This window comes from Talaromyces amestolkiae, assembly GCF_001896365.1.
Source record: "Talaromyces amestolkiae strain CIB chromosome Unknown scaffold7.1, whole genome shotgun sequence".
In the NCBI taxonomy this organism is placed as follows: domain Eukaryota; kingdom Fungi; phylum Ascomycota; class Eurotiomycetes; order Eurotiales; family Trichocomaceae; genus Talaromyces; species Talaromyces amestolkiae.
This window is the reverse complement of record NW_024468043.1, coordinates 64,643-84,216: the sequence shown is the minus strand read 5'-3', so window position 1 is coordinate 84,216 and position 19,574 is coordinate 64,643. Positions and strand designations below refer to the sequence as shown.

General features: G+C 41.6%; 3 protein-coding genes across 3 annotated transcripts; 1 reads left to right on the top strand and 2 right to left on the bottom strand.

Annotated features, from left to right (window-relative positions):
* Nucleotides 1–2,318: 2,318 nt before the first annotated feature.
* Nucleotides 2,319–3,808, bottom strand: BHQ10_004098 (uncharacterized protein; the record flags this gene model as incomplete). The annotated part of the gene is made up of 4 exons (XM_040876427.1): nucleotides 2,319–2,885; nucleotides 2,939–3,279; nucleotides 3,333–3,585; nucleotides 3,665–3,808. The coding sequence occupies 4 exons, from the start codon at nucleotides 3,806–3,808 to the stop codon at nucleotides 2,319–2,321; spliced, it is 1,305 nt and encodes a 434-aa protein (XP_040732602.1).
* A 2,560-nt stretch (nucleotides 3,809–6,368) lies between these two features.
* Nucleotides 6,369–8,099, bottom strand: BHQ10_004097 (uncharacterized protein; the record flags this gene model as incomplete). Its single annotated transcript, XM_040876426.1, has 6 exons — nucleotides 6,369–6,596; nucleotides 6,654–7,448; nucleotides 7,511–7,523; nucleotides 7,580–7,790; nucleotides 7,843–7,983; nucleotides 8,039–8,099. The coding sequence occupies 6 exons, from the start codon at nucleotides 8,097–8,099 to the stop codon at nucleotides 6,369–6,371; spliced, it is 1,449 nt and encodes a 482-aa protein (XP_040732601.1).
* A 1,064-nt stretch (nucleotides 8,100–9,163) lies between these two features.
* On the top strand, nucleotides 9,164–19,056 carry BHQ10_004096 (uncharacterized protein; the record flags this gene model as incomplete). The annotated part of the gene is made up of 12 exons (XM_040876425.1): nucleotides 9,164–9,275; nucleotides 9,326–9,389; nucleotides 9,453–9,510; nucleotides 9,567–9,853; nucleotides 9,908–9,991; nucleotides 10,048–10,234; nucleotides 10,292–10,342; nucleotides 10,398–10,568; nucleotides 10,624–10,942; nucleotides 10,992–11,493; nucleotides 17,747–17,947; nucleotides 18,015–19,056. 12 exons carry the CDS (start codon nucleotides 9,164–9,166, stop codon nucleotides 19,054–19,056), a joined length of 3,078 nt encoding a protein of 1,025 aa, XP_040732600.1.
* Between the last annotated feature and the right edge of the window lie 518 nt (nucleotides 19,057–19,574).

The window sequence follows — 19,574 nt, the reverse complement described above, 5'->3', positions numbered from 1 at the left end:
AACACGCCTTCCTTTGTTGCAACCCTTGCAAACCTGCTTCACCCTCACGAGTATTAGTCCAATCATCTGGTGAGCTACATCAATCTATCTAAAGGTACTCACTAGTTGACATGGTTATCATATGTCGCGGTGGCTATTTTATACCGTAATTTATAGTGACACCTACAAGCATTTAAATTTCTCTTTCTTATTCGAGGATGTATATTTACTATTCTTCCTAGCTGCTTATTCCTACTAGCATTGTTTGCAAGATTAATTAGATTATAGTAGACACCGCCTATAGCTCGGTAGACGCCTCTATATATCACAAATTCAGAAACAATCTTTGGCCATTCCTATGGTCAAAGGCCTTCGCTGAATATTACAAGACACTGAAAACCACGATTTATTCTTCAAACAACATTTAAACACGCATTAGCAGGCTCAAAGTGACGGAGTAAGCTTACACAAAACGTCGGATTATAATGAAACATTGTGTACGTCCATACATGTCACAAATAACCTTCTTGGGGGATTTTAAATACAGTCGTTGATTGTTTCCAAGTTTTACTGCATGCTAATATATCATACTATCATTTAGGGGTTGAGAAGACACATTCCAACAAAGAAATTGAAGACCCAATTCTTGAAGTTCATGACCAATCCCAGAGCTGCTACTGCTTTCCTGCTACAATTTACGAATAAGAAAACAAAAATGAATCCTTAGGATCACCCAGTTAAGATATTAAGATAATTTGCCTGATAGCGTCATACCTACCAGCAAGGAAAGACATTATATTTGCTCTTTCTAGCCAAAGACTATCTCAAGCAATCCTCGAGTTTCTATACCTATTCAATATCCACTATAAATATAGCTCCGTTTTACACTACCCAAGCGACAAGTCACGGAAAGATCAACCTATTAGAGAAGCTTTTTAACTTCTATCGGCAGAACCTCAATACTCTCCAGAATAGCAAAATTCCTCTCATGTGCGCAGTCGAATACCAATGTTGATCAAATTTCTTGCTTCTCACCATATAATATAATCTTTATTTAAGTCATGAAGGCCAATATAGACACAATATCCTTTAGTAAGAGCGTTCCCATGAACTTACCTATTGCGTTAAATCAACTTTTAGCGCGGCGGTACTTCAATGTCTACTTACAGGATTAAGATGGGCGAACTCTACTTCCAAACGCGATTCGCTAGGTCACATCGACGTAATCAGGTATCTCTTTACGAATGAAGAAACCAATATAAACCTCAAGGATCGATGGGGGGATTCACGATTGTACCTAACTATAAGACACAACCGCTTCATCATAATCCAAATGCTACTTGCAGATCCCAACATTCTCGCTCTGGGTGAGTCTAAGAATTCCAATCACTCCTGGTATTGAACAATAATGAAAGACATAGCTATGTATGAGTGATCCTTGTTGTACGTGCGTTGTCAATACAAAGTCACAGTAGAAGGACACATACGATTATACACAAGGCTGAAAGCTAGTTAGTGTACGCAGAGCAAGCACGTAACTCAGAATGACCTGCCTTAGGCCCTTCCGGAACGGGCCATAACAGTAACTATGCAATTGACTGTATGTTCTAAGGTTTGATAAGAGTCATGGAATTGATTAGGTTGAAGGTCGTTGATTGGAGGCAGTATTTTCATCTGCTGGAAGATGTTATAGCATGATTCATTAACTTTCGACTTGGTTGTATTTGACACCCAAGACTTGATTTAGTAGGTTAGCGGGGTATCTCGTAGTCAGCATCAGATATCGTCAGGTGGACTTTCTGGCTTCCACGCTGGCTTGAGTAGAGATCTAGATTGACGTTGTGCAATCAATCGGCACAGTTGTTTTTCCGTGCAGCCATTCACTTCTAGCGATCTTTGGTTTTGCCAAACGATTATATAAACACGTTCCGGAAATCCTCAGATTTTAGGACAGCTTCGACATGCGGATGACCTTTGACTGGATATGACTCCATGCAAAGCGTTCATAGGGCTAAGAAACCAAATAGATACCGTAGAAGGACCGATGATAAACAATTTGTTGAGTGCATGGAGGGGGCCGGCGGCGCGGCGAGTAATAGGTTACACAAGCTAACGAATCCACGACTGTCCTCTAAACAAACGCAAGCAATGCAATAAATCATAACCTCCCAACCATCCGACTTATGTCCTTCGATAGACGTGTTGTCATCTGATTCGTGCATTGGGGTGGGAGTCTATCATATGATCTGCTTATTATCAAGCCAATACTCTACTTAAGATCTGACGATAGCACATGGAGATCGCCGGCTGGATGAGCATTGATGCGGCTCTCATTTAATTTAATCGCTATGAGTTTTATTCAGTCGATCAAGTTCTAGCCAGACTTCATCACCCAAGCTTCCATGTATCCAGAACCGATGATCCCGGTCCGTCCACGTAAGAACAGTGTTGTGGACTTTTTGTCGCAAGGCTCTTAAAACTGGGGATGAGTGGATGTATGGCTGAATGTACATTGGTCGTGTTCCTGGTGCCCCAGGAAGGTCAAACGACAGATCGTATAGGGGACTTTTGCCCCAGGAACTGCAAAACACTCCTGCAGATAATCCGTCAGTCCATGGCATGATGGGCGCACCATCCGCCTTTCGGTAATGATCAAGAACCGGCTGAAGGTAAGCAAATGTGCGAGCGCTTTTGATAGTGTCCCGCAGATGCAGTGCCATTCCCAGAATTTCCTCTTGCTCGTTATTGGTCGTCCGTTCAAGATCCGGCACAGTCACGACCATCCACCTATTGTGAAGCTCGCTGGTACGGTCCAGAAACTTTTCAATGTTCAAGGCGAAGCTGAATGGTGGATATATGTTCTGATCTTTTCGCTGTCGTTTCCATGACGGCGAAGCTGCTGAAGCCTTCGCTATATTTAGAAAATCATCTGGAATCAAGGTAGGTGCTTCGTACTAACCTTCCAGATGTGTGCCATGACTAGATCGTGTGCGGTCACTTTTTTTTCACTCTTCCGGGCAAGTTTCAGCAGGTGCTCAACGGATGGTATGCAACAGGTTGAAATGCGCTTGGGAGGAACGAATGCATTCCAGAGGATCATGTCAAGGGCCGGTCCCCAACCGACTCGGGATGAGGTAATTTGGAATTGTGCAAGATATGCACTACGCGTTTCTGTATCTGACAACGAGGACACACTCGCAGTTCCTTTTCTCATCCGAATTGGATCAGGTCGAGATTCGAGCGGCTGCAATGATTTGCCTTGCAGCAGAGAACAGTACGCTTGTACAATGCAGTTGAGACCTAGCGATATATATGAGACATCAAGGGATGGAAGCATCATCTCTGGGATATACCGGTCGCGTCGCAAAGCACATGCTGGACAGAGAATCTCAGCAAACATGCGTCATGCAACTTGATAGCCGACATCGATAAGGCCGATGGAGAGAGTGTACTCCTCCAGCCGCATTCAAAATCAAACAATGATTCAATAGATTCGTCACGTTGGGATTGCTGACTCAAGCCCGGGAGAAGTACTTCCAACGGGTGATCAAAGGTTTTCGATTGCCAGGCTATCGGCAGATCGCCGCAGTCTCGGGGCTGGTGGTCCTGCAATTTAAGATTAAAAGGTGTCAACGAATAAATTCGACATGAAAAGACTCGCTAAGACATTGATCCGCGCTCGTACAATGGGCCACTGGGCTGCCAGTTTCTGACTCGTATTCCGCAGATGAAGCAAGTCGACGTCTGTTTCGGTAGCGAGAACGATAATAACTCCGAACTCTGTGAACTTGGCGATCTGTTGGTCGAGAATGTGAAATCGTTCTTTCATTGTGACACGATGTCCCTAAAACAGTGAGCAAGTGAACGTGGCTTTGCATTCGCTTATCATGGGTACGCACGAAGAGATTTGCAACTATATTTTTTACTATCGTAGTGAAAACTTCTTGAATCTAGGGTATGTAAGGTTTTTTCCAGATAGGGTTTGTTCTTGTTGGGCCATAATCAATGCCGACCACGTTACAGCTGCATCCAAATTTCCCTACTCTGACAGCATGCCTGCACTACAAGAGGTAACGATTTACGAATTGGAGAAGCACTGATTATTGCGTTGTGAAGCTGTAATGTGGAGACTGAACTTCCAGAATGTAGAGAGATGAATAATGGGACTCCCGGAGAGTGGTGAGCATTGTCTACTTCTCACTGTACTACTTGACCCGTTTTCAGCCTGGGCCACGAATTGATGGTAGATAATAATGGCATTTACAATTGCTGTCACTTTCTACTCAGGATGAATTCGAGTCATAAGGCACATCGCAAACACAATTTCTAGTGACCTATTACGGAATTTTTCTCCACATCCATCCATTACCACCCGTGCATACGGCGTTATGACATGAAGACCGAGTATCACCTTCGAGGGGTGGATGCCGCCCGCGTTCCGGCATTACATTATTCAAGTACAAAAGGAGCATTTAATCGCTCTGGCACATCCCCTGCTGCGCCCATTCAAGTCCAACATGCATTCCAAAGCAAGGAGCGACTGTACCGAACATTCAAGTGCCAAGCGTCAGATTGCAGCATTCGTGCATTACAGAAACCAAGACATAGCAGGAGAACTCTCCTAAAGTGGCAGTCATGTGACAATCCCGTATGAGTCGGTACTCTCGAGCGGAGTCTTTGTTGTGAAATCACAACCTTGGAATGTTGCACGCTTATATATAGTCGCAGGGGCCAGCCTCGGTACTCCCTCCTTAGTCGGCACGATCACCGCCTTACATATACAAATGTATCCTTTAAAGATTAGCTATAATGATGCTAAATATATTACACGCTTACAAACTGGAACAGCTATACATCTTCAAGACGTTCAACTCGTTCTGTCATGGCGTAGCTAGTTTTGAGGGTGGAAACACGATAGTAGTATGCGCCATCATACAGAACAAACATGCTTGGAAACTCCCGAGGGATGAAAGTGAAAGAATCATCAGGCAAAGATTCCAAGCCAAGGTTGTACGAATGCGAACATTATGGACATTTACTCCAAGCATTGTGCTGCCGACATCCTTCGGGTAGGTACTTTGCATTGTCCGGTCCTAGGGTGACGGAAAGGAACTTGTCACCTAATCGGATCGTCGTCTTGTCATCATTCACGGAAAGGCGGAAAATTTCTCCATTACTGTATATATCCCCTCCAAAGAAGAGCTCCGAAAATACGCCTTCGCCTGCGTCACCTGTCCGGAGGCAGTCACTAGTAAGGGGGTAGAGATAGAAACACGCGTTTGGGTGGTAAAGATCATTGCCTAACAGAGATAGGATTGTGATCGTTAATAACAGAAAGTGATGTGAGAATGTTGACATTTCTAGGATCGTCATATCTGTTCATAGGATGAATCTCACACTTGAGCGCAGCAAAAATGCTGCTTGTCCACGATCCGCCCTGTGAAAGATACTGTTTCCCATGGCAGATTTAAAATACATCGTCTCGATGGTTGGAATAGCTTTCTAAGTGACCAATATAGGTGCTTTGGTGAATTATCTTTTCCTCATCATCAGATAGATAAAAGAGGTCATCACGGAGGTGGTGATTGCTCTGGAGACTGAAATTCTGGCCATCATAGTGAACAGCGATATCTGCCAGTAACCAAGAAATGGAATTGGCCTATCTAGCGCCTTACCATCCATGCTAATGCTGTTGTTTTTCGAAATTTGTGTCATTTTTCGTTTTGATATTTTCTATGGAAAAGATGATGCTCAGACAGATAGCAAGGAATCGTCTACCAGCTATTAAGTCTTTGTCGATGCTAAAAGATAGAGAGGAATAGTTATATGATAGATGTTTATTTCGCCAGATGCTCTAAACTCAATTGTAAGTAATGTGATCAGTAAGCGAACGGACTTTTTCTTTTCCGAATTCGCGCTCTATTCTATTTACTAGGGTGGTTCATTCTCGTCCGATAATTCTAATTGATTCATCGGAGATATTCCGAGAGGGCATCTGATAGGATTTGAGCCTTAGGGCAAAGCTTTTACCAGCTGTCGTTGCAGACCATATTGTATCGGAGAGATTATGTTACCTTTTAGTATAAAGGTTGCTGCTAACTGGTTTTACAAAACTCGACCTGAACCTAGGAGGTTGGGTTGGGTTTCGTCATGTCCAAATGAATGAAAAGCTTATATAGGATAATGTATGCCCAAGGGCGACAGCACCCTCCTAGTCATATAGATGTTTTGTCGATTTTATGGCTCATGATATTCACAATGCATTGCTCAAGTGGGTTGTATGTACGACTGATTAGATATGACACAGTGTTAAATATGACAGACTACAGATACAGGATATTCTTCTTTGCATCTTCCTGGCTTAGGTTCTCTCCACTCGCATTATCAATTCAATCTGTAGGAATTTTATGATCCGCAGCGTCAACGCCTGCCTTCCACCTATACTTGGCCGCCGGATGCCCCTCCAACGGGCCGGACTGCCCTTTTTTACCGTAAAAATTCTCGCGATATGTTCCCCTCACGACTGCGTAGTCATTCCAGAACAAGCCGCGTTGGCGCAGTTCTGGAAGTAAGAGCTCGATAATGTCAACAAACGAGCCGGGATTAATTGCGTATGCCTGTGCTAGTCAGAGATTGACACCTAAATTGCGGGTTATGAGACATAAGAAACATACAAAATTGAATCCATCGACATCTGCCTCCGCTACCCATCTCTCCAACTCATCCGCAACCTGCTTTGGTGTGCCTACTGACGTCGTTCCCAGTCCTCCGACGGTAATATGCTTTGCAACAGTCAGCTTAGTCCACTTCGCCACACCGGGTGACGCCTTGGACCAGCCTTCAACAGCAGATCTGATTGCATTGCTCTCGACATGTCTCAATTCCTGATCGTCACTGTACTGATTCAAATCAATGCCTGTCCATCCGCCGAAAAGTGCCAACGCCCCCTCGATCGAGCCGATGTTACAGTAATCGGCGAATTTATCTTGGGCTTCTTCTTCTGTGCGACCGAGGACCGGGCAGAAAAGAGCTAGAAATTTGAGACTACGCGGATCACGCCCGAACTCCGTCTTCGCCAGCTCCCGAATCTCAGCAATGTTTTTGGATACTACGGAGGGGCTGTGGCCTGCGACGAAAATGGCTTCGGCGTGCTGGGCAGCGAATTTTTTGCCTGCTTTGGATGTTCCAGCTTGCAGGATTAGAGGTGTGCGTTGGGGGCTTGGTTGACAGATGTGTGGACCAGGCACGGTGTAGTATTTGCCTTCATGGTTGATGAGACGGACTCGCGAAGGCTCGGTGTAGACACCGCGCTCGCGATCACGCACGACGGCGTCATCGCGCCACGAAGATTCCCATAGTTTGTAGGTAATTCTTATATATTCTTCGGCAACCGCGTATCGGTCGTCATGCTGAGGTTGCTCGGACCGTCCTAAATTGCGAGCAGCCGAATCGAGATAGCCTGTGACGACCTGTTTTTCGTAGGTATTAGAGCGTATGTTACCGCTTTAAATGAAGGTGAGGAGTAACTGACATTCCATCCAATTCTTAATCTGTCAGTATTCATAATGTCAAGTTTTTTCTGGTACTACAGGCAGCTTACCGTCCGTTTGTCAAGTGGTCAACAGTAGACAGTCTCCTGGCTAGATGGTATGGCTGCTCATACGTCGTAGCAACAGTCACACCGAATCCGATATTCTTCGTTGCGGCAGCCATTGCGGGAACGACAGCTAGAGGTTCGTTCACCGGCCATTGCGCGCCAGAGATAATTGCGGGGTCGAGATTGCGTGGTCCCTTGTATACATCATATCCACCTACACCATCAGGGCTTACTGTGCTTGTATGTGATGAAAGGTGTAATCTTACCTAAAACATCGGCAATGAATATTCCGTGGAATTTTGCCTCCTCGAGCAGCTTTGCGAGCTCAATCCAGTGGTGCACATCGTTGAAGCGCCAGGATTCGTCGTTGGGGTGTCGCCATAAACCAGGCGATTGATGTCCGCTACCTTTAATTTTGTTAGCTGCGTTGAAGGCGAAACGTAATCTGGTAGAACTACTTACACATCTCGACGAAGGCATTGAGAATCAAGCTCTTGCGAGCGGGATTTCCAGACGTAGCCATTCTGGTTTCTTGTCGATCGATAAATTTCGGAAACTTTAGCCTTCAGGGCAATAATCTATAGATAGTTGCTACCTCTATTGATCAATTATGTAGAGAAAGAAAATTTCTTTGAAAGCACACTTGTTTGCGATACACATGATCGAGATGCAATGACGAAACACTCTTCCCGATTAGATGATCTGCACATGCTCCGGAATCCTCCACTGGTCCCATGGCAAGTCTCGCTGCAGGCTGCGAGAATCTCATCAAGGGCGGGTAAATGACATGCTGGATAAAGACGTGTCAACTTCAATCATCATACTTTTCTTGTGTTCACTACGCCTTCAGTGTATTTTTAGCGAGATGGGTGGGGAATGTGAATTACTGGGACTTGCTGAGATAACACATGCAGTCCAGGTCAATCCAAGACCGCTTGAACAGCGATGTTTAACGAAATTTCTCTGCTTAAGGGTGTTACATTCGTAAAAAAAAAACCTATATACTAAAAGCAGGGACACAACAATGACAATTTAGAACGGTATGATCTTTGTGGGAAGGAAGAAGGGGCAAAGAGAATATTCCGAATCAGGAAATCACGACTAAAATCAATTTTAACATAAACTTTTGGGACCGGAAAATCAAAGCATAAGCGTAAACAATTCCCGCTCTTGCGCAATATCCTTCCAGTTGAAACACGAGAACCATACAAACTAGCTCCGTGGTGCGATCACATCATTTAAGTCCAAGGCACGTACTTGGACTTCCCGATACTATATTTTGTAGCCAAGGCATCACAAACTGTTTCGATATTATGCGCTGATTTCGTGGTCCACAATGAAGTGAAGATCGACGTGCTAGGATACAATAAGGTTATGCAATCTTTGACAGTAACATGCACTTATCTTACCTGTAAAGTAGGACTAATATCATATGAAAGTACGTGATCTGCGTCGCAAGATGATCATCACTTAACTTTGATCTTGTCCGTTGACCCGGATTCTAAGACTTATTAAGTGAAGATTAGACGGGGATATAATCTTGAAGTTCCAGGATATTCCATAAAAAAATCATATCCAGTAATCAACATGCCCTACTCAGAAACTAGAACTGACAGTACTGGCGTTGCGGTGCAACCACCGCTATCGCAAGCAGTCGGATATGTAATTGTTGTTGTCGTCGGGATGGTTATTGCGATTGGTAGGAATTGTTCTGGACAGATGATAATAATCCGGCTAATAATGATCCAGTCATGATGTTTACCACGCGACTACTAAACAAAACCCTCGGTGAAGACAACACAAAGACTGAGATGTACGCATACCGAACTCTCCTGGAAGATCTCCATCTATGCAGGATTAATCTGACTTTCGACAGGTTCATGACTGCCAACCGCACAGTTCGGACTGGTCTCACTGCCTCTGCGGTGGTATCTGTGTGTTTCCTCTCAAGACAGCTTCACATTCCTGATTCTGAAACTGACACATGCAGTCCTGGCTTTGGTCCACTGCGCTCCTCGGCTCCAGTCTCGTCGGATACAACTACGGCGTGGCCGGCCCGTTCTGGTTCGCCGCCGGATGCAGCCCTATGATCGTGTTCTTCGCGTTACTGGGTGTATCCTGTAAGCGCAAAATTCCGGAGGCGCACACCTCATTAGAAGTCGTGCGGGTACGATACGGGCGTGTGGCACATGTAGTGTTTATGATTCTGTGTCTTATCAACAACATATTTGCCTGTGCAAATATGCTGTTGGGTGCTTCGGCGGTTATTTCTGCTATGTTCGTTGATTACCAGACACTGAGAAGTTCTGTGGGATGTGGCTGATTATCTAGGACCGGGATGCATGTCATAGCAGCAACATTCTTACTACCTCTAGGTGTGTCACTGTACACCTTTGTCGGAGGGATCAAGGCAACGTAGGTCTCAATCACAGCTTGAGTCATGTATTAAAGCATAAGACTGACAAAGATAGCTTTCTTACGGACTACTTTCATACTATCGTTATCGTCTTCGTCGCATGCTACTTTTCAATCAAGGCTTTCACTTTCAGCGCAGTCGGATCTGCTGGACATCTGTATGATCTTGTTCAGGCTGCTGGTGCACGGAACCCGGTGCCAGGGAATGCCCAGGGAGCATATTTGACAATGACTTCGAAGGATGTAACTCTCTCATGCTCCTAATTTTTTATAGAAGGCACGATACTGATGCAATAATAGGCAATTCTATTTGGTATTATCCACATCTGTGGGAACTTTGGCCTGGTGATTGTAGGTTTACAACAACACATAGACACACCAAAAAGTCCAAGGTTAACATAAGCAGATGGACACTAGCTACTTTATCAAAGCTTTCGCTGCTTCCCCAGATGCAGTCGTCCCAGGGTACACTATTGGAGGAGTTGCCTACTTCGCTATACCATGGGCATTGGGTACGATTATGAGTTCTGTTGCCGTTGGGTTGGAGAATAGCCCTGTCTTCCCTACATACCCTAGGGTAAGTATTTGATCTCTATAATACTAATGAAAAAATTTTAATCGTCGGATATCAGCGTATGACACCATCCGAAGTGAGCTCCGGTCTCGTTTTGCCATACTCAGCCTTGACCATCGCCGGCAGCGGAGGAGCCGCTGCCGTTATCCTGATCACATTTATGGCAGTAACATCCACACTTTCCGCACAAGTCATTGCCGTGAGCTCGATTATCAGTTTTGATATATACCGGGAGTACTTCAATAAGTCAGCATCGGATAGGCAGATCATCAGATGGAGTCACTTTGGTGTTGTTTTCTTCGCCTTGTTTTCTGCTGCATTTAGTACCATGTTGTATTATGTCGGTGCGGATTTGCAGTGGACATTATATATGCTTGGTGAGTTTTTCTGATTTACAATCAAATATATATCTAACAATGAAAGTAGGGGTCGTTACATGCCCCGGTATCTTCCCCATGGCCTTCACCGTCCTCTGGCGTCGCCAAAACACGCCCGCCGCCATTCTTGCTCCTTTACTGGGTCTTGCAACAGGATTGGCCGTCTGGTTGAGCACTTCCCATCGCTTTTATGGTGCAGTTACAGTCTCCTCCACAGGCCAAGTTCTTCCCTGTGTGTACGGCACTGTCGCTTCAGCATTCTCGCCAATCCTCTATTCTGTTATCATAACATATCTCACTGGGCCGCAGAGCTATGACTGGGCAGACTTCAAAAAGGAGCATCTTGCGCTTGAAAAGTTGGAGTCGGATTTGACTACGACTCATCACGTGTTCAATAGTCCGCATGAGGATCAGCAGCTACACCAACGGGGTAACGAGGAGCTGGCTTCGGCTGCAAATAATGCAAAGGAGCTCAAGCGCTGGGGCCGAATCGCGGCCTTTTGGTCTCTTGCGACATTTTTGGGCCATTGGGTTATTTGGCCATTGCCAATGTACGGAAGTCGATATATTTTTGGGAAGCGGGTACGTTTCTGCCTCCCACATATATAAATTTCACATTGCTCATGAGAAGATATCGTATACTAACACGTCATAGTTCTTCATTGCATGGGTAACTGTGTCAATCGTATGGCTGTGGTTGACCATGCTTATGGTCACGTTCTATCCGCTCATAGACGGGGGAATCGATCAAACGGTCTTAGTATTCAAAAGGTTGACCGAGAGAGATGAGAAGGGCACAAAGGAGGGGAGTCAATTTAGAGGGCGTAGATATAGAATCAAGGGGTCGCAGACGACAAGTGGATAGTTTGACCCAGTTAGATAGTGTTCTTTTGATACATTGTTTGTCAGAAAACCTCGGTTTTGTATGAATCGGCTCGGTAGCGAGCTGGGACATACACGCTAAAATGAACCGATATTGGTTGATCAATGATAGTCACTCATGAAGCTGCAGGTTCCATTTAAGACATTATCTTAATCGGGCTTAATGCTGTCTACGTCTTAATTTATTCTTCATGTTCACTCACGCTTCGAATAGATATAGCTGCCCCTCCTGCACACCAACCTGTCCTTTACGGAGCAAACCCAGGGGTTCAGTAGACAGGGTTAACTGTATACAGCTGGTGGTTCAAAGTCTCGCGATCGCCCGCCTCGCTATAAACAAGTGTGGTGTCCTCGTTCCTGAACCGCATGCGGTGTATACGTCCCGGCTTAAGGTTAGGATCACTAGTAGACTTTATAAAGATAAAAGTATTTAATAGGTCTTATAGTATAGATTGCGTAAATTTAGATTATTTTATATTTAATAGTAGATCAATATTGATATAATCCATGCTTGTCTTCTATATCAGAGATCTAGGAAGGCTAGATTGACTATAGATATAATTATCTTATAGCATATCTAAGTTCTATACTATCTACCTAAGCTACTGGTTCTAATCTATACAGTGAGACTTTTAAATATCTCAAGAATATAAAACAAGTATCTTAATAATAATATTTATTTTTAGGATCAGTAAAAAGACCAACACATAGTAAGATAGAAATTCCTCAAGCAAGAGCAAGACTATCAATATAAATATATAATATAGAATTACTAATACTTATGACCTATTATTCTTAAAAAGATATTATCTAGTTACCTATAGCTAATCACATCTTAGTTACTTATTTAAATATATATCTTATTTGCCTAACTAGACGAGTTAGATTATTTTATTAAAATCTAAGTAATCTAAGCCTAGCTAAGATATAATATATAATATTAATATGAGATAGATATATAAGAGGTCTAGTTAATAATTTATATATACTTTAGTATATTATATACTTTTCTAAGAATAAAAAGGCTAAGAGTATCTATTTAAATTTATATCTCTCTATTATTTTACCATTATAGTTTTATAATAAATTAATATAAGAAAGATTATTATAATAATTATAAAATATTATTTTTTATTATCTAATATACTAGTGTAAGTTGATTATCTATTATAAATATATACTAAATTTAACTTTAAAGATTAGTCTTTTTAGTTGGTAGATATCTTAATAAACTATTAAGCTAAGATTATTAATATATTTACTAACCAAGTTTCCTTCAATAGGCTTCACTCTCCTAAGCTTAAAGCGCGCTTATTTAAGTATATTTAATATTTTAGGATTGAAACTAAGTCATTTCTGAACTATTTACATCTCAATTTAATAGATAGAATAATTTTATTAGAATCTATTCACAGCAAAAAGGGTCAGGATCTAATAAAATTATAGCTACAGCTTTAATAAGCAAATTATAATTATATATAACTAGATATAGATAAATAAGTAGAGATTATAGCAGTATAAAAAGAAATAGATTTGCTAAGATAAATACTAAGTATATTATACTAAATCTACTTAAATATCTTATCTAAAGTAACTTTTTAAGGTAATATGAAATAATAGCTATATCAGTATATACTAGATACTATATTATAAGTTCTACTAATTATAATAACACTTATAGAATGGCCAGCCAAAGCTATATTTTTAATTTAACTATATACTCTTCTACTAGGAACTCTATTAATACTATATCTTATAGAAGAACTACAAACTTGATAATCTAATTAGAAATAATATATATATATAATATAGTATAGCTAATATCTAATATTTTTTAAATTCTTTCTACTAATTTCATAATAAATAAGCCTAGATTAAGGATTTCAAATCTATCTTATTATAAATAAAGATTAAGTAATGAATAGGAAATCTATCTAAGACTACCATCAGTAATAGATCTATTAATTACTATTCCTAGTTACTAGATAATTATATAATAGTACTAGGTAAAAGTAGAGAATTAGGAAATAATCTAATATCTATTGATATCAGATCTCACTAGACTAAATTCTTATTTATTGCGGAGAGATAGTATAATATATCATAAATATATAAAGTATTTTGCTATTTAGTATTTAGGATATTCCTATAGTAATTTAAATTACTTTATTCAGTCTCTTTGCCTTATAGAGATATTAGATATTTTTGGAAATATCTCTATCTTAGCGCTAATACTAGTATTAAGACATAGATCATCTCTTAAGAGAAATTTAGAGTCTTCTAAGTCTTAATTATAACTATATAAAAGAGATACCCTTAGGTTGCTTTTTAAGAACTTATTATCTGAAAGTATCATAAATATATCTAGAAGTATTAATTCTAGCCTTATCATAGACTTCGTCATACTCCACAGCACGACTATCTAGCTATTGTATTTCCATCTGTGTTTTGTTACCGAAGGCGGGTTAATCCTGTGGTTAATATCATGTTTTTCTAAAGAATCCACAAAATCAAGACTATAAGAGTTCTGTAACTACTATAATTTTTAGCAATAATCTTAAAATAGTAATTATATCTTTCAAAATTTAAGCCTTTATTTCTTTTCATCATTTTAAAGGGGCATTAGTATTCTAAAGATCTACAAGGATAGATAATTATAAAGATATTTTCGATTTTCCAGAAGCCAAGCAATCTTTAAAGATTATTATTATAAGAGTAGATATCAGCAGTCTTACTACTGCTTTAGCGCTCAAGAAAGCAGGTTATAATATTATGTTTCTTAAGTAAGTTCATGAAATTATAGAGATTGGAGTGGGTATTCAAGTTGCTCTTAATACATCACGTATTCTTGGTTGATTAGGCTTGCTCGAAAAAGTTATAGAAAAATCAAATATGCTTGAAAAAAACTCTTTATAATAATATATAAACAATACTAAACTTAATTCCATACTATTAATATTAAAGGTATATTGCTCTTATTTTAGTATTAATATGTAAATTAAAATATCTGTAAATAGATAGACAAGAAATACTACACCCTATTAGCTATTATCTACTGTGGTGATCTATAATAAATCCTAGTAGATAGAGTCAAAGCCGCCAAAATCAATCTTAGAACTAGTTCCTATGTTATAGCTATTGATATAAGGTTTAAAATAAAAGTCCAGCTTTAATCTAGAGAATAAGTATCTAGGAATATAGTTATTACTGCTAATAGCATTAAATCTAGCCTTCATTAGCAAATAGCTTCTAAGCATAATGTGAAAGATATTTATTAGCCTATTAGTAATGCAGTATATTATATTTTAATTCTAAAAAAGTATATATAGAAGAATCCTAGAGCATTAGACTTATTAAATAATAATATTAGAATACGCTAGATAAGTCCTAGGGGGTATATTATAGTATATCCAATTAAGAAAAATATGGTGTACAATATAATACTACTTTATCCACAGAAAATAAATGCCTTTAATAAAGAATTTTAGATGAATAAGGGTGACAAGTAGGAGATAGAGGCCTTCTATAAAGATTAGAATGATTTGGTGCGCGATCTATTAAGCTATATTCTAGATAGAGAGATGATAGAATAGACCCTTAACTTATACTTCCCTCTATTTTTATAGGTTAAGAATAAGTATGCGCTAATAAGTAATGTCTGTTATTTTATACTGCTATATATAGTATAGAGAGCTACTTAAATAATTAAGAATACTAGGATACTAGCCTATATACTATTATTAATAAATAATATTATAATAGCTCTGACAGTTTATGAGAAAATATAAAAAGAAAAAGTAGAAAAGATTTAGAATAGTGCCTTTATAACCTAGAGAGTCTTATATTTATAAGATAGCAAGGAGCAGAAAAAAAGGGATGAGATAATATAAGAGTCTAGAAAAAATCCAGATCTGTGGGCGGATCACGACTGGCAAAATTTCATGTGGGGTAAGTATTTGCTTAAATGAATACATTTCTTAATGTTTCATTACTGATGGAATTGCCAATAGGAACCGACGTCATGAAGGAGACCATGGATAATTGGGATGATTTGGTAGCCGATTGCCATGGGTATCACTCCAGTTCACTCAAGGCTTTCACGTATTGATCGTGTCCACCACGAACCCGCTTGCCAAATTAATCAAAAGCGATCTTTCTTAGTCATGTCTTGCGTGTAATCGTTAGAATTAGGCTGCAATTTGCAACGCTTAGTTTCCTAGATCCTGCATGCCTACTAAGTGACCTATGTGAACAGGTCACAAACACCTCCAGTATCCTGTCTGATATCGTATGCTTCTAGAGGAATTAAGGAATGACGCACACGCTTTAACCAGCTTATATCAGAGGCAGGAGAATTCACAACTGATGTATCATGAAAATTGTCTCAACGCATAGCAGCAAACAATGGAAATATTCACTAGAAGAGGTAGCCAGAGTACAATCCTACGCCGAAGGATAAACCAACGATCCCCTCTTAAAGCAACCTCCCCAACGATGGTCTTGGCACGTACGAGGTATAATTATCATACGAAGACTGGGTGTTGAGAGGGACCCAAATTGGTGAGGAGATATGGACTGTATTTCGAAAAATTCAAACCAGTAGTGACCACGTCAACTGTCCAAGTGTGTTGTAAAGCTCCCGTGGAGCTTGACTGTGTTATCCCGAGAGCCTGATGCCAGTGGTAAGCCATCTGGTGAGAATGCTACTGACTGAACCCAACATAAGTGGCCTTTAAAGGTCTGCAAAAGAGTCCCAGTGGTTGTATTCCGGAGCCTGACTGCTTTATCCGAAGAAGCTGATGCCTGTAGCCGGCGATCCTGTGAGAACGCCACTGAGTAAAACCGTGCTCTGTGTCTTCCCATGAATGGGGCATCACCCAGAGAAAAGCCCAGCATAATCACTTAGAAAGAGCAAAAATGAAATCAAAAAGTTATCAGCATCAAGGAGTAGTAGATTGATCGATTCCCCTAGCGGCTTCAAATAACCACCTCTGCTAGTACTTAGAAAAGGAGACACGACTTTATTGTATTGGAGACAAGTCTCGCCTTCGACCCAGAGTCTTCGGCCCGAAGTGGGCCTCATATACGAATACGATCAAATTCTTACCGTTGACGGTGGAAAACTTAAAATCTGGCAATGAAAAGATAGGTGGGACGTCGTATTGTACTGTATTCTCCGTGTCTCCTACGTAGAAATAATATTTCTGGTATAGGCTGTCAGACAAAATATGGTCACAGACCTGGATCCACCTTTGTTGTTCGTAATACAGAGAGATAGTCAGGATCGGTTGAGCTGCACAGAGGTTCCACTTGTCTCAAGGTAATTGTTAAGAGAATGGTGTATTGGTGCGATTGAGAAGATATCCTTAAGTAGTAATCACAAGAAAAGTAGAATAGATCTTCTGCACAGCCTGGTGCCCGTACGAGTTAGAATGCCTTGCTGACTTTCACTGTATGAAAGCCTCATATCAAGTGACTTGAATTAAAGAGCTATGAAGAATCAAATATATGATGATGAGTGATTTTCAAATATCCAGCCCTCCAAGTTATGTATAATTTATATCGCGTGGCGTATGTAGGTGTTTTACTATGTAACAAAGTACAATATAGCACTGACGTAATTTAGTAAAGGGGTTTCTCCATAAATCCTTATAACGAGGACCGGTCGACATCCAATCGGAGCTCACAAGTGGAATTTTGCGCTGCAATTACCATATCCGGGATACACGTAAATTAATACTGTCAGGTGAGTTTGTGAGGTACAAATCCTCCAAGACCCCGGGAAGGCAGACCGCGGACTATCATTGATTCCCTGCAATCATCTATCATCCATGCCCTGATGTCGACATACGAACCCGCAAAATATTTTTCTGAGAGATATCTCCCGGAGTCCGCTAACGCTGATTTTTGTGAACTTCCCAGGCGGGAAGGGAAGCGCAGGCTACTTCTGATTTATATCCATGGCTTCTTGGGGTCAGAGGACAGCTTTTGTCAGTTTCCTGGGATGGTGCATGACTTGCTGACGGTCTCCCTGGCGGAGACCCATGTTGTGTACTCGAAAATATATCCACGCTACAAAACCCGGGGACCTTTACAAAAGGCTCGCGATGGTATCAGCCAGTGGTAAGTAATCTCCTACCTTTCAGCAGAATTATCCCTAGTACTTTAGATCCCTCTTATCGTCTTCCAGGTTATCTCCGCACGAGGCGTCGGACTTGGATGTCATATTCCTTGGCCACAGTCTAGGGGGTCTTATCGCTGCAGAGGTTGCCCTCATGACATCTCGTACGGCCTCTGGTCAGAATGAAGGGAAGGACCTGAGACATAACATTGTCGGCCTGGTAGCGTTCGATGCACCATTCATTGGGCTTCATCCACGCGTTGTTGGAACGGGAATCGGCAGGKCATTTCATCCCAAAGCAGATACGAACAATGGCAAAGATCAGGAAGCTTCCGTACGCGACACAATCGCCATCAACGATGCGACATTCAACCCGGTCTTGACAAACGACGTGAACAGGCCCCGGTGGAAAGGTTGGGAAGGAGCCCGCCACTTCTTTGCGAAGCATTCACGTCATTTATCCCGTTCGGCACTCCAGTATGTATTCTCATACTATGACCATGCCGGTTGCCTTCACGATTATTTTGGTCTCTTAAGACGACATAAGAGACTCTGTCGTATGGCCAGAGTTGACGAAATACCTGGTCCCAGTTCGAGTGGCGGGCAGATCCGATTCGTCAACTATTACACGATTGCCTTCCCTGTTAAGAAAAAGCTGGACAGTGACACCGACAGGCAAAAGAGACTGTGGAATGAGAGACATTTTACCTGTCGCGAGACTACGGAACTACATGAGGATTTCATAGAGTGTCAACACCCTACAACTATGATACCTGGACGGCGAGTGACAGGAACGGACGGCGACTCATTTGGCTCGGCGATAGATCCAGTATTGTCTCCCCCCGACGTTGACAGTAGTTCTCCTCCAAGCTCGCACGATGCAAATGAACGTGGAAACAGACGCGGTGATTTAAGTTCTGGTTCGAGATCAGGGGGCCGGCACTTCTGTCTTGTTTCGAATGAAGCCTGCAAAAAGCAGCTATGGGTTCCGCTCTTCATGGAAGGGATGGATGAAATCACCGCCCATCAGTCCATGTTCCTTCCTCTTGGCATATACTACGAGCAGCTAATTGCGGACGTCGTGGCACGACTTCAAAACTGGCTAGTGTGAGGATATCCCGAAGCCAACTGGGGCGTGCGATCACTCTCAAACAAGGTGACACCTAAACTAGTCAAGGTCGTGGCTCCAGGTGGAGAGGAGGTAGCACAAAAACGAAGTTGATAGTTTTTCACCAGTTTGGACCATGACTACTAGCTTGAGACGACGACCAACTATTTCTAATAGCTTTGCGTAACGGTGCCTTTTATTCCCTGGCGGTTCAGGGGCATACAGACTGCATACCTACGTAAGGCATGTCAGCCACCTGAGAAGGTCGCCGCTCGACAGGGGGCTAAGTCATACGGGGCTGGACTAGTCTACATACATGGTTTTGCACTACGACGGATCCTCCAAAAAGAACTTGGCTGTCCTGGGTTCAGCAACATTTGGAGGGAGGCAAAATAATAAGATTTCATTTACCAATTTATCCCAGGTCCCCTTGCTAGTATTGTTCATCGTCACGAAAGCACCAGACATGTACCCTCCGCTCATTCTTCAGCATAACTTTTCTCTTACTCTTTCTCCTTGGC